At 27.3% G+C, this 16,225-nt stretch overlaps 1 protein-coding gene across 1 annotated transcript; it reads right to left on the bottom strand.

Annotated features, from left to right (window-relative positions):
• Window positions 1–15,728, bottom strand: LOC135924318 (putative uncharacterized protein DDB_G0282133). Its single transcript, XM_065459372.1, has 6 exons — window positions 15,581–15,728; window positions 7,466–8,601; window positions 4,433–5,728; window positions 3,352–3,595; window positions 2,941–3,186; window positions 1–125 (listed from the first exon to the last, which is right to left on the bottom strand). Exons 1-6 carry the CDS (start codon window positions 15,726–15,728, stop codon window positions 1–3), a joined length of 3,195 nt encoding a protein of 1,064 aa, XP_065315444.1.
• Window positions 15,729–16,225: the final 497 nt, after the last annotated feature.

Below are 16,225 nucleotides of genomic sequence, written 5' to 3'. Positions count from 1 at the left end.
TCACCAGGATGTAGGGCATAATGGCTTTAAAGAGGCTGAACTATCATTTTCATCTTGGATGGAACGAAATATTTTCTTGCGTTTGGGAGAATTACGAACAAAAGATAATAAATCTTTCGTTAATACTACAAAATCGCAAATTTTTGCATTAATGTTAATAGAATCTTGTAAAACAAGTTTCAGTGTATGACCTTCACAATGTATATAAATTGTTCTAGATTCTTCATTATGAACATGTTTGTAAACTAGAAATCTTTACACTAACGATGGAGGCTACATCATAACATTAACTTCTGCAATTTTTGATATCTAAAGAATATTTAAGTAATATATCTTTGATTGATTAATCTATTTTTTATGGAGGCACAGCCCCAACAAAAATTTTTAATGGAGGCCAGAGCCCCGCCATTTATATGAAGTAGACGCCTATGCGTATTAGATGTTATATATAAAATACATTTCAGGTTTATAATATTTTAATAATTTAAATTTATTAAATATAAAGTCATTTGCAACCCGTTTAAATTCCCGGGGCTCGGATAAAGGAATAATTTTCTAGAGAAATAACAGATTTTAAACAAATTAAATTTACTTTTCTTATTTACACAATAATTTTAAAAATTAACTAGGAAAATTCAATATAAAAAATTCTGAAAAAATTAAAATTTTTACTTATAAATTGTTTACGATTTTTTAAAACAAATCTCAGATAATTAGGAAAAATTCTTAGTTTCCAGTATTTTTAATCCTGAGTAAGTAAGGAAAGATTCTGGATATTTTAGATATATTTACAAAGATTTTACTTTTAATTGTATAAAGTGCATTTTTAAAATTTATATACAGGGGAGAGGGGAATAAATTTATTAACACAAAAATTGGCGCGAAATATCCTCTCCATAATTACTACCATGAGTTAAAGAGATTAGGAAAAATTGCTAAGCTATTTTTCATCATATCAGAAAAAGTCCCATTGAAGCCAACTCTTATTAACTCAGTAGCCAATAAGTAACAAAATATTCGTAAAACATTTTGCGCAAATGATGTAAGAACATATTTGGATAAATTATTATTAAATATGTTGTTTCCTTTATAAATGCATTAGCAATATTCATTGTTTCTTGGTAATGCTCTCACGATAATGACTTTATGGGAATATATTCATGGCAAAACATTACCTATTAAGAGTTCGCGCTCAAAAATTCGCTTAATGCAGTCTCAATAAAGGTTTTGCTAAAATGCAATATGTCCGTGGTTTAGATTTCGCGAAAATATAGGCGCGATAGGGAGTTTACGATATTGTTCGCTGTAAATATTTTGCAGAATTTTTATGATATTTCCTTTCCCAAAGTTTCTTCGCAATAAACAACATTCGCGATAAAGGTTTTGCTAATAAAGGTTCTCTAAATTAGATGATACAGTTTTTGGCAAAAATTTGAATTAACACAACGTAGATATAACTTTTATTAGATAGAGAGCATATAAATGCTTAGAAGTTAACTGATTTATATGTATTGATAAAAATTAATTTGTTGATTAATAAAATAGAAACAAAATCATAATTTTTTAGAAACACGTTCCAGAACGTTCCAAAATAACAAAATAATTTTTTTAGCGAAACATGAACCCCAACAGGGCATAATTTCTTTTTGTTGATTAGGTAATTTTTTTGCAGAAACCAATTATATTAAACGTGCACCCCCCCCCACCCCATCTTATGAAACCTAACAGATATCTATGTGCTTAAAAAGACCTAAATTCTCGGTTTGATTTAACTAGGGGTGGGGGGGGGTGTCTGCCTTTGATAAAAATTAGTTTGAAACATAAAAATTGTTCTGTATTTGTTATTGGCCATCTTTATAATTGTTGCATTGCAAGTAAGATGATTACCTCTCAACTATTAAGCCATTTAAAAAAGATAAATTTTATGTATGTAATATAAACCAGGGTTTCGAACCGTTTAGTATAACGGTTCGGTTCGTTCCGGTTTTTAGTTTAAAATTTTATAAAGGTTTTGTTCCATTTCGGTTTTTTAAAAAAAATCATATCGGTTCGGTTCGGTTTATAATTTATAACGGTTCTTTTCGGTTTGTTCCGGTTTTTATAAATTTAATTTTTAAAAAAATTAATCATTAACCATGTATATATTAATTTTAGAGAAAAATCTTTTTAGTTTATAATTTCTTATTTAATTTATCCATGATAATCTAATAGATATTTTTATTAAATTTAGGAAATATAAATTAGACAAATTAGTTTTTTTTTATTTTATAAATAAATAAGATAAAAACAAACATGCGTAAATACAATAATGAATAAAATAATATGTATACTAAACTATTTAGGTTTAAAAAGAGAATTCGAACGGATAACTAAAATATTTTTAATATTTCAGGATTTAATTTAGTTCTCTGGGCAGAGAGTATAAACTTAAGGCTTGAAAATGCTCTTTCTACGGAGACCTGCGTAACTGAAACTGCTAGCACAGTTATAGCTAACTTATAAAGTTCTGGCATACTATTCTTTACATTTTCCCAATAATTCAAAAGATTAGTATCTTTTTCTAATCTCTCTATATTATCAAATGAACGAATTATATATTCTATTTCTATACATTTATTATAATTTTCGATGCCCTGAGAATTATTCTTATTAAGACTTTCATGCGACTTTAATAAATCTTCAAAATCATCATCTAAATTATCCTTCGAATACGAACACGTAGGCATAGTATTTAGAATTTCAATATTCTGATTATTTAGATTTTGTATCAAGTTCCAAGTTTTACAAAGATGTTTTCTGGCGATCTCTCTTTCTTCAAAAGTTAAAAATACATTATATCTAGGGTCGAGATAAATAGCAGAGCAAAAAACTTCATTTTTGAAATTTATTTCTCGTGCTTTCATCGTAGAAAAATTCTGGCAAATGGAGTGTCTACTTTACTCGTTTGCATGAGACATTTGATCCACGCAGCATAAAAATCGCCCATTGTCAATTGTTCACTTTGTAAATATTTTGTCAAAACATAAGCTGGATATAAAGCTTTTAATATGTCACTAATTATTTTCCATTCATTCTCTGATAAACATTTTTCGCGATCGCTTTGGAGCGATATTTCTTGGCAAAAGCTTTTTAACTCTAGTAATCTCTCCAACATTAAATAGATAGAGTTCCATCTTGTGCAACAATCTATTAGTGGTTTTTTCAAATTTAATTTTGAGAGAATACCCATTGTTGTCTGATTTCTTATTTTTTTGCAGATGTTTCTTGCTTTATTTATAATGACAATTTCATTTGAATTTTTAATGCAATCATTAATTGCTAATTGAAATGTATGTGAAGCACATCTAATACCTATTAATATGGATCTGGCATTTGGTGCAAGATTAATATTTTCAATATTAAAAAGTTCTTTATTTTCATCATGAATTATATCATTATTATTTAAATCGTCATTATCTATATCATTATTATTTAAATCATCATTAATTAAATAATCGTTAAGGTCATCATCTTCATCATCTTCTTCATCGTGTAGTATTAATAGCTTAATTAACTTAATCATATTTGCTGCATTATCGGTGGTTATTGTGTAAATCTGCTCAATTTTTATTTCATATTCTTTTAGAACATCTAGAATAATTTTTTTAAGATATTCTGATGTGTGTCGTTCTTTAATCACTTTCATGCATAGAGTCCTTAATTTTATTTTTCCGTTATTTATAAATTGAATATTGATCCCCAATATGGACCTATCATATCTAGTTGCTATATCTAATTTTAACGAATTAAGTTTTTGATATACTTCAGGAAAATTAAAATTTTAAATTTAGGTTAATAATTTAAAATTAATTATTTTTAAAACCGTTTTGAACCGGTTTAAACCGGTTCAAAATATTTATAACGGTTCGGTTCGCTCTTTTAATATTTTCTTCATAACGGTTCGGTTAAGGTTACGGTTCAGAAAATCATAACGGTTCATTCCGGTTTTGCGGTTCGGTTCGGTTCGAACCCCTGATATAAACCCTAAGAAAAATAATGGCGATTAACAAAAATCAAATTTAGATCAAAAGTTTTTATAATTAATAATTTGAAATGGCAAAAATGTAAGGTATTCATTTAAAAAAATGCTAAAAAAGGTTAAAAAATAAATTATAGGCTCTAAAATCTAAAAAATATTCAAGGGATGTGCATAACCCTTTCTTGAATTGCAAAGGCGACACCCAAGAACATCGATGCTTGGAAAGCAGAATAAATAACTATCTGTTTAAATAATATAATTCATATATTCAAATCATCAAAAAAAAATTTAATAGATTTTATTCCGAAAAAAAGGAATATTAATAAATATTAAGATAATAAAAACAAAAGGGATAAATTGCACGGTAACTTTCTTAATACATTATAATTATATATTCGAAGTATAAGGAGTAACCAATGGGTAATATTTAGGCAATGGTGCAAAGTATTGAGAGTCAAAGTTGTTATAGTTGTTAGGGATAAAATTAGGATGGTATGTAGAAAACTGATTGTAATAAAAATAAGGGTCCACCTGACTAGACATATCGTCCATTTTGCCACTTGGGTAATTTTGACCATAATGAGTTGGACACGAAATATTTAAATAATCTTTCGAGTACGTTTCTCCTGTTATCTTGTTATTATTAGGGTATTTATCAAAATTAAATGACGGACAATTGTTATAAATCCGGGTAGTGGGGTCAAAACATCCATAAAAGTTATTAGGATAATACTTGGAGCTATTGTAAGGTAAAGATGTAATTTGATTGAAGGTATGATTTTCGGTCGATAAATGATTTAAAAAATCGGAATTACCTAATCTATCCGTCGAATGGCTCGAAACCATATTATTTTTTTTGGTATTATTAGGTATTAAAGCATTTGAGTCAATGATGTCGGAATACATTAATGAATCTTTATCCTGTAATGAGGGAAACGAATGTTCGTTAAACGTCCCGGTGAGTGAGGTATACAAAGGGAAATTATGATACAACAAAGATTCTTTATCACGTTCATCATAATCTTTCGGTAGGTTATCATTATTACCCATGATGATATTATTGTAGTTATAAATATGCACTTTGTTTATGGTTGAAAATTTATTGATCGAATATTGATCGTTATAATTAGGGCTGTTATTTGTGGACCAATCATTTGCATTCGAAAAATTGATATTATTAATTTTTCTGTTCGTTTCCTTGATCATTAAATTTTTTAAACATTTGCTGGATAGATTATCATAACCACTACCATAATCTTTAGTATACGAAAAAGGTGCTAATGTATCACTATTTTTTATTTTTTTATTATTTGAACCCTTATGATGGTGATTTGTTGTGTTGTAGTTGGCACTGCTGGTGGGGAGTCTATAGTTATTATCTGAGGATGTTTCGATGTTCTTATTCGGCAATAAATATTCCGATGAATTAGATTGAATGACTTGACAAACGACTGGGTTATTAGAACAATCATGGTTTTCACTTTCGTTGATTCCCCTAGGAATAGCTAAGGAGGATAGTACGCATAATGATTGTACGGGAGACAAAATGTTTAAGTTAAAATTTTGATCTTTGTTTTCAGATGAAAATGATGGATTGGTCGTGTCTTTGTTGACATTGCTATGAGGTTGGTTATTTTGGTTAATTATTGATTTATTAGCTTGGTATTTTTTCCGTTTCTTCCATTTAGCTCTTCTATTCTGAAACCATACCTAAAAATTAAACATTATAACTTTATTATTGAGGTATAATTACGTAACATTATATATTATAATGGGTTCGAAATATCGATCTATTTAATTATGGTAGGTTACATAAGAAATTTATCTCTTTGAGATAATATGAGGAATTAAATACATCGATGAGTTATTTGACAAATGAAGTTATGGTATAGACATTATTATTCTATTGTAATAATTAAACAGGCAAGTGGCAACACTGACAACAAGTTAATCGATTTTCATTTTGCCCATATTCAAAAAAACAGGATCTAACATATCATCGCCTTAGAAATGGAGTGCCTTATATGTATTAAAAAATGGAAATGCTGATGTTAAAGTTTATATTATATTAATTATAACATCTTTACAAGTTAGCATTTCCGGATATTTTAAACCCAATCAGAAAGACTAAAATATAACGAGTTTGTATAAAATCATATTTATACTTAATTAATAAATGTGTACCATACAATTGCTAAAAATTCCATTTAAAAAAATTATCTTGATCTAAATTTCCAAGCAACTAAGAACCATAATAGTATTCAAAGGTATATATGTACCTACATTTTTTGGGGGAGAAATAGAAATTCTCTCGGTTCATTAAGCTTTAATTTCACAGATTAATAATTTTAAAAATTTGAATGTATCTGGTTAAAGACAACATGATTAGAAAAGTAGGTATTGAGTATATAGTATTTCTATCTATTATGGTATAAATCTAGCTCAAAAAAACCAGGACTATGAATTCTCCTGCTAAAAAAAGGGTTCAGGTTTGGGTTTAATAGAAAACTCTGAACCAGGTTCCGGTTCAGAGTCCGGTGTCGGAAGATTTTAAAAATGAAAAATGATTTTCATAAAAACTGTTTGAAATGTTGAAAATATAAATATTTAATGTTTTTTTAAATTAATAATTATTTTACTTGTTATTTTTTTAATATATATTTTTAAATTTTGTTCAAATTTTTTATAATTAAAAAAAATAAATAAATTAATTAAAATTTATATAAAAAAAAGATTAATGGTTTTGTTCAGTAAGATATCCGGATTCGAAGGGTTTTGGTTCAGAGTTCGGGCTCACAGCCCTGAAAAAAAACAATTAAAATATTTTATATACTATACGATATAACTAAAACTATGACCCCAATTATAAAAATGAAATATTATCATGCTTAAAATTTAAAATTCAAATAATCGCTATCATTTGATTATCGTGTATTTAAACGGCTAATTATTATTATTGACTAAAAATAGAATATTTTAAGACCAAATTTACAAGGTTAATTTATAATTATAAATGATCGTATATATATGGCTATTGTTACAGCTCAAGGTGTCGGTAACTAGTCATATACTAAAAAAATATTTAAATATATATATATATATATACTATTTTTTTATTTTGAAGATAATCCTACCCCATATATATGTTTTATAGATAAATAATATAGTATATCTAAAAACAAATTTGAAAATTGTGAAATGTAACCTTATACCTTTAAAGCGACAGCCCTAGCCAAAATCTGGCTTTCACTTATATTTAATATACTTCAACCCCACTATGCTACATCAGCAATTGGTCATTATGTAGATTACTATTATTTTAATCAATTTTAAGTATCATTTTAGAATGTGACTATTATGGTGTTCCGTATAAATAAAAATCTATTTTAATTACATGAATATATACATTGTTTTAAAAAATTATTTCATAAATGTGAGTAAGTATACTTGAACCCTGGATTCCGTAAGTCCAACCCTAAGCGCTATTTCTTCCCTCATAAAAATATCTGGATAATGAGTTTTATTAAAATTTCTTTCCAGTTCATTTAACTGCGCAGGTGTAAAGCGGGTTCTATGACGTTTGATCTTAGCATTTGCGCCAAAGCAGTTGTTGGAGGTATGACTTAGCATACTCTGTGAAGTAGATTTTGTCGAATCCGAGCTCAAAGTAGATTCCGCCATAAATATTTTATTTGTGGTATCTATATTTTTAATATATTCGCTATGTTCCTTATTATATTCCCTATAGTCCTTGATGTAAGATGTAAGTTTAGTTTGTTCAACATGCTTTGTATGATTTATTTGAACTATATTACCGCAGTTTATGGATGATGTTAATTTAAATTTTGCTTTTGAATCTGTCGAAGTTACTGGTAACATAGATATAATGTCGCTACTTATGTTACAATGGGCATTTGCAGTTGATAAATTGTTTGTATTATTATTAACAATTTGTCTATGGTTATCAAAGTTCTCACCAATGAGTTCTTTCGAAAGTTCATCTGGAATATTGGATGAGTATTCGCTGTTTTCTCCATCATTTTTAGCATCCTGATATTTTATTGTTTCCTCTTCATAATGCTTGCAGTTATCTGTTTTTAATGATGTTTGATTGTATATTTCATTGTTTGATGTTAGAGGGTCAATCGTTTCTTGACCATTGCATATACCTTTGTAACAATTTATAAAATCGTAAGAAGAATTTGGGTTGTATAACACATTTTCGGCACTCAGACTTTCCTTTTCAGCATTGTAATATCCATCGTAATTATTTATTTGAGTATTTTCGTTATAATAATTTGGGCCTATACAATGATTAAAGTTTTTGATTTCATCATAAATATTAAATCGATCATTATAAGTCGCATAAGTTTGCCAAGAATTGCAATTAGATTTATAAATGTTAGAGGGAAAATTTAAAAAATGATTTCCGCTGTAATTATTGTTTATTTTATTACTGTTGTTATAGTTAAATGTTGAAGCTCCATGAGGAATTTTATATTTGTCTCCTTTAATATTTGATTCATAATAATAACGATTATCAGATGTGTAGTTGTGAGTGGATTCAGATAATGGTGTGTTTCCTAATGAATAAATATAAACAATGTATTTTTGAGTATGTGATAATGATTATTAATAGGGGATGATATAAAGGGGCGAAAATATTAGCTTAAGCTCAAAAGCCAATTGGGTTATAAATGAACTCTTATTTTATAATTTATCGAAGACTACAAATTTTATCTACTACACAAAATAATATTTTATAAAATAAAATCGAAGTCTCTTTATGAACAAAGTTGTTATATTTTTCCTTAACTTTATATATAAATGTTTTTTCTAAAAATTTTGAATTTAGAGTCATCATTTTAAAAAAGAATTAATTTTAACTAATTTTTCTTTCAGATTCTTGTTTATAGTGATGTATTTTTTGAAATTTTTGGAGAGAGAGGGGTGGGGAAGGGGTTGGTATATAAGGAGAAAATTTTTAATAGCTTAAAAAGTTATTTACGAGGGCAAATATTTGAGGAGATGAATTTTCCCTTGCCTCCCCCCCGTTGACACCTATGATTAGATTCAATTAAAGATTATTGTAAAATCAAAATATCTACCTCTTAAATATAATATTGTTAGGACCTTTCTATATTCCATATACAGAATAAAAATTAAAATAATATTTACATTTGTCATACTGAAATCTGTTATTCTGGCAAAGTTATGCCCTCAGAATTTTCCATTTTAAAAACATTCTTTTTATGAAGGTGCAGGCGCGTACGCAAGAATTGTTGTGTGTGTGTGTGGTGGGGGGGGGTGTAATTAAATTTATTCATAAAATTTATTCTAAGACTTATTTATGAATATCTTAAGTATTACAAATTTATTAAGACTAGTGACTAGTGTTGTTTAACGGCTAGATTTGAGCCGATTTTTAAAAAAAATTCAACGCATGCCTAAAGATTTTGCTTACGGATGGCACAAAGGTTGAACATCTATTAGCGAAATCTCAATGCTTAGGCAATATTTTTCTGGCAAAATCTTAACCGTTTTTAAAAATCGGCACAAATTGAGCCAGTTAACAACTCTACTAGTGATGCTAAAATATTGACAATTTATACACAAATTCAAATATAAATTAATTTTTATATATTAAATGTATATAATCGGATGAATCATTATAAATTAAATGTCTCGAAAAAGAACTCTGTAAAAAAGTATAAACTTTTTAAGCATTTAAAACTTGATCTATAAATTTAAATTATATTTTAAAAAAATATTGGAAATATAGATTAATGCATAAAAAGGAATTATTGCATTAGTATAAATCCAAAATATTTATCATGAAAAAGAATATGATGTATCGAAAATTGGTAAAAAAATTTAATTAGGAAGCATATTATAAATTTATAATGTAAAATTCAATATTCTTGGGATTGAGTTAATTTTTCAATGATTTCATCAGTGCTTGGTGTTAACTCCCCATGTATATTAAAAAAGGCTAACACCATCCAAACTATTTTCAGAGGTAGTACTTCTTAGTAAGGCTGATAAATGGCTCAATTAGAGCCAATTTTTTTAAAGCGGTTAACTTAATATATTAACCAGAAAAATATTACGCAAACCTGAAGATTTTGCTTATAGATGGCACAAAGATTTGGACATCTATTAACAAAATATCAAGGCTTAGACAATATTGTTTTTAAAAATAGGTTCAAATCGAGCCATTTAACAACACCACTTCTCGGGCAGGTATTTATTGTTAAAGAAGGAAATGTTCTTTCATTGGTAGAAAAATATATAATAAATTTTATATATTTAGTCTTAAAGTTGTTTGGTACCCCTTATAACCTCCGAAAAAAAATTTAAAAAATTGTTTTTTATTGCGAATAATTTATGAACAGAAATAAAATAATATGTACGATATTAAAATGAAATATATTTAAAAAAACAAATAATAATTTTCAATTTTAAATGATCACATGGTTTAAATTAAAAATTATATGAACTAATATATTAAATAACGGGGAGGGAGGGGGGATATAAATATATATTGTTTTCTGGCATAGTAGAGCCGACAACGGATAAAAAATATGATCTGCATATCTCGAAAGTTATTTTTTGAAAAACAATTATAAATTTAATAATATAATTTATATTGTTAAAACAAATTAGATAGTTTTAAAAATTTTAATTAATTTTTTATAATTTTTAATTAAAAGAAAAATTGTTTAATTTGGTAAAGATAAACAGCAAGCTTTTATTTTCTTTTGCCGGTTGAGTCTGAATTGTTGATTACACTTGAAACGCTAAAGGATATAAAGAAAATCTCAGAGTTTTACTCTGATGATATATTAGGATCGTATGAAAAGTTACTTTGTAATGTCGAATTTTGACGTAAAAATCTTAACAGAATAAAGTACCCTTTGAGACCAAAAAATGCTTTGCAGACATGTGTAATTGCATTTTAGATTTCCTGCCTAATAACAAAACATTGTTTTTTTATTTTAGCTACCTTACCGATTAGTATCTGACTAATGAAAGGTCTTTTTCAACTTTGAAGAGGTTAAAAACCTATTTAAGAAATAGCACCGGTGAAAACCGTTTAAATGGATTAGCCCTATTAAATATTTATAATGAGCTTATTCTAGATAAAATTGATTCTAGATAATAAGCCAAATCTCAGAGAAAAATAGACCTCTTTTATAAATTCAAATCATAAAATTGCAATATGATTATGATATGTTCTTAGTCATAAAATTTTTATATGCAAAACTTAATTTTAATAAATTTTTAGTCATAATATTTATATATTTTTATATAATAATTGCATTTGCAATAAGAGTTATTTATATTTTGATAATATAATCATTTGTATTAATATTAGCATTAGAAGAAATAATAGTTAATAAAGGGATGTTATTTATACTAAAGTTTTTAATAATAAATAAAATCTACAATGAAATTCTCTGTAAAATTTTGTTATATGAAAAAATTTAATTTAAATAATTATTTTTAACATAGAATTAGATATATTGAGTGATCATAAAAAATGGGAGGTTTGGGGAGCTAATTTTTTTCTTTCTACACCTAATGGAAGGAATCAATTTACAGTTGAACACTAAACATTGATAAAATTTTCACAATAATGCTTTCAGTCGTCTATTAATCATAAATTTAGCCAAAATTTTGTTATTAATATTTTTCCATTTATGTGGGCTTAAGCTGTTAGAAACTATAATAAAGCACAAAATATTGGCAAATTTAAGAATTAGTATTTCCAATTGTTCAGCCAACTTTAAGAAAGATGATATAAAGATAACTACCAAAAAATTAATATATAATATTTTAGACCCGGCTGAAGGCCGAAGGAAATAGAGTTTGGGTCCCTCGACAAATACTGCAGATAGAAATCCTGAAATCCCTATTTCCCAGCCTCATAGGATTTTCCACTCTAAGCTTAATACTTTTCATGGATAAATACTGGCTCCACCATTGTATAGCATTTTTAGAAAATTATCAACCATATTAACCTTTCATAAAATACTTTGTGCTAATGGGATATTTTAACATTCTTACAATAAAAATCGGCCAAATATTTAATTTAACTTTATCAAGATTTGAAATAGATTTGGAAGGATTCTGTGGTAAAAATATTTGCAGATTTGTGAGTGCTGCCTGATTAATTAAGAACTTTTCATTCATTTTAGTTATAAAAATAGCCAAGAGGGGGATAAAGAGATGTATTCAATGGTATTCATCTGTTGACTCTATATTAATATTGGAACAATAGGCTTGTCTTGCTGCGAGTTGTGGTATATAAATAAATGAGCTCAGCTTTTGACTCAACAATGTAATAATTTATGAATTTCGCTAGGGCTGTGCGGATATTTTTGCCGATATTAAAATGACATGGTTATAAATGTGTATATCTCAGAATTGCCATATGACAAGCAGTAAATTTTTAATGCATGACCATCTTGGAATGTTAACAAAACTTTTAATTTATCAAATAAAAATATTTTAATGAAAAGTCAGCATCGACAAATGAAATGTGCCTATTTTGTGGATCGGTTTTTAACAATTTTTTTCCGATCCGATCCAGAACAAATTTTTGATCTGCTAATTCTGACGCCTCCTTATAAAATTTTATTTTATATCTAGTTTTAGTTTTATATCGATATTCCAAGATTTTATGCATAAAAAATTAGCTGCCTATAGTGCTAATTCTAAGATGTACAGTACATATTTATAAACAGGTTATTTTAATATCGGTACACTCCTTAAGTTCCAATATAATGCTTATAGCTATTCTCATAGTCTCAATCATATTGATGTCATTTTTTTAAAATATTTTACTTAAGTTTTGCAGTAGAAAAGTTTCGATTAGAAAAATTTTAAATTGGTAGATAAATATAACGCCAAGGAGAGTTTGAAATCGATTTTAATTCATAGAATAAATCAGGAGTATATTTATTTCTGCAGTAAATGTGATTAATTTTAAATTGGAATATATATATATACACAATATGATGTAGTAACCAGTAATATTTTTGAAAAATATTTTAGCTGGTGTCTAGATTTTGTGGCTTTGGGGGTGGGGGATTTGCTGACCCCCCTCCCCCCCCCCGCTGCGTACACCATTGGAAGGATGTCGTGTAAACTAGCTATGTTACCTATATATTGATTTGTTTTCCGTCCTACATTCTATTTTGTCCTACATTCTATTTTAATACTGTCTTTTAAATATGATTAAAAGCATCAGTAACTCAGCTAGACCCAATGAAGGTTCTGGGTAAATATATATTTTAGCATTGAAAACATTATCTAAACGGATAATTTAAATTTTAAAAAATTATTTAGTTCTGAACAAAATTAGATTTTAATTTACAAATAGTTTACATGATATTTTTAAATTACGTATATATGTTTTACTTTTAACGTTCAATGTATTATAAATAAAAAAATTAAAAGTAATTATATATATAGTTATCAATATAAATTCATGGAAAAATTGAGAGTCATGTATTAAGAAATGTTATCAATCCTATAAATTTCTCCCGGATAAAAACAGAATCAAAAATCAAAACATTTTATTCTATTTGTATTTATACATCTAACAAAACCATTACCAATTATTTCCCCTTTCATTGTCTCTGGCCTTTGTAACTTTAAATTTTACTCAATCATATTATGTAAAAAATATATTGTGGCAAAATGATAGCTGGTGGGAAGGGGGTCTTTTCCAAAATTAGCTCCTATTGTCGTAAATATTATTTTTACCGAACAAAAGAATTCCTACTACAAACTTCCACCTCCTTTTTCCAAAAATTTTATACAATAAATCACTATAGGTAATAATTTGAAAGAAAAGTAATTGAAAATAAAAAAAAATGAAAAACCAAAATTAAAATAAGTGCTACCATAAGGGTTTTTATCTAGATCTGCAATGGGCGAGTTTTAACGAGAACGCTAACCCGTCCATTTTTGGAAAAAGTTAACAGGGCGCCCATTTATTTAACCCATGATGCATTACTAACTTGAAAGCAAACTATGGCATAAAAGGTTAAATATGGTTGATAATGTTCCAAAAAATGCTATAGATGCTTCGCATAATTTCAAATAAATTTTAGACTATTTTCCTAATATATTAAATTTAATATTTTGGCCCTTCAACCCATTAGTATATCCTTCTATGAATAATTAATTATATAACAAGAATAAAAACAGGCCTGAGAAGTAGTGTTGTTAAAGGATTCGATTTAAGATGACTTTTATAAGCGGCTAAATCAACATTTTAGCTAGAAAAATATTGCCTAAGTCTCGAAATCTAATAGATGTTACAAACCTTTGTGCTATCTATGAGTTAAATCTTCATTGCGTAATATATTTCTAGATAGAATATTAAGCTAGCCGTTTTTTAAAATAGGCTCAAATTGAGGCTATCGACACCTTCTTAATACATATGGAATTGGTTGACACCTAGCACTTATGAAATCAAAAGAAGATTGAATTTATTTCCATTATAAATTTATCATATGTTTCTTAATTACAACCATAATTTTTTTTCATGAATATAATTTGTAAGTCCTTATAAATGCAATAATCTTAAGAATATTTTTATGCAGTAATTTATATTTCTATATTTTTTCTATAATTATTTATATATATCAAATTTTAAACACTTAAAAAATTTATATTTTGTTTACAAACAGGGGCGGACTGGCGACGCTAGGCCTCGTGGGCATTTTTTATAGCGGCCTCTTTATATGGGGGCTTCGCCCCCATACCCCCATTTTGCGGGACTTCGGTCCGCTTTTGCCCGGTCTTCGACCGGGTTCTCTTAAATGGCTTCTTTGATTTACATGATTTTTATTACTTCTTATTTTTTGAAAATAAGTTCAAACGTTTTATATTTTTAGTAAAAAAAAAGAATAGTATTATACGATGATCATATATTTTATTTTAAAAAAATGCACATCTAAAATCATATTCATTACCTATATAAAATAATATTCATTGAAAATATACATTCTATATTAGATTTACAACGATATTGCACTATCAAATCATACATCACATGTTAAATATAAAAAAAATGCATACTCAATATATTAAAACAATTAATTATAAATATAAAACTATTGCAGTTACACAATATTACAGAGATTAAAATTGCTGCACTTTTATAAAATCAGGCACCATTGTAAATAATATTAATAAGATTCTAATAAAAGAATTAAGAAAATATATAATTTTTACGTTAATAAATCTCTCATTAACTTTGAACCTTTGCGCAAATATACAGGAATATCTTCTAGTTTAATCTACGCTAATAGTTCTCGTTCAAATGACATCATTAAAAACGCTTCTAATTTTTCTTGGTCAATATTAGCTCTCAGCTTTATAATTTTTAACTTACTAAATGCTTTCTCGCAATTAACTTGCTTAAATGATAAAGTTAAAATGTATTCATATGCCAAAAATAAATTAGTGTCACTTGTATGCATATTGTATCTTTTTAGAATTTCATACACGCATATTAAACACTTGTTACATTTATTAACGCACTCTGATTTATTATCATTAATATTCCATCTTCTTCATTTGACTCCTCACTTGTACATGCGATATCATCGTCCGTTTCATTTAATTCTGCTACCAAATCTTTGAATACACTGGCAAATGAACATAATTCGTTATGAAATTTAACACTCATTATACATGTCAATTGTGCCAGTTTTTCCAAGGCCTTTTCAAAAATACCTTTACTATTTATTTCATCAAAATGTCTTGGATGCAAATATTGCACATTCAAGATAAGCTCTCAATTCGCAGAAAGTAGTTCCGACAAGTTGTTTATAATTTGATCACCTACAGGACGAAATAGTTCGAACCTATAAAGATCAATCGATTCTTGAGGATGTTCATCTTAGCATTTGTCACTCTATATTCTCTTCGCTCGTCCTATTCGATCTTTTTACAGAGCATTTTATACTCAGATACTCTCCGGAAGCTATAAATATGAAAATGTTTCATTTAAATGTGGATATATTTGATTGCTTTATTTTGAATCGGATGATACAGAAGATTTAGCATCTTCTTTCATTTTCCATGCTGACAAAGTACCTAATTATTTGGTTTGAAGATATGACAGTGGCCCCATTATTTTAAAAATTTCCAAATATATTATAGCTGTACTTAGAGTCTTAAATT

This window comes from Gordionus sp. m RMFG-2023, chromosome 2, assembly GCF_954871325.1.
Source record: "Gordionus sp. m RMFG-2023 chromosome 2, tfGorSpeb1-WG-v2, whole genome shotgun sequence".
Taxonomy (NCBI): Eukaryota; Metazoa; Nematomorpha; class Gordioida; order Chordodea; family Parachordodidae; genus Gordionus; species Gordionus sp. m RMFG-2023.
The sequence above is the reverse complement of the archived record's forward strand: the minus strand, read 5'-3'. Positions and strand labels throughout refer to the sequence as shown.

Bases quoted from the DNA above. Each gene is read 5' to 3' on its own strand.
- LOC135924318 (XM_065459372.1), bottom strand. From the start codon at position 15,728: ATGAGTGTTAAATTTCATAACGAATTATGTTCATTTGCCAGTGTATTC. The intron at 5,729-7,465 runs GTATACTTACTC...TTTAATTTTTAG, and splicing joins TTACGGAATCCAGGGTTCAA to GTATGGTTTCAGAATAGAAG. The intron at 3,187-3,351 runs GTATTAGATGTG...AACCACTAATAG, and splicing joins TGCCAGATCCATATTAATAG to ATTGTTGCACAAGATGGAAC.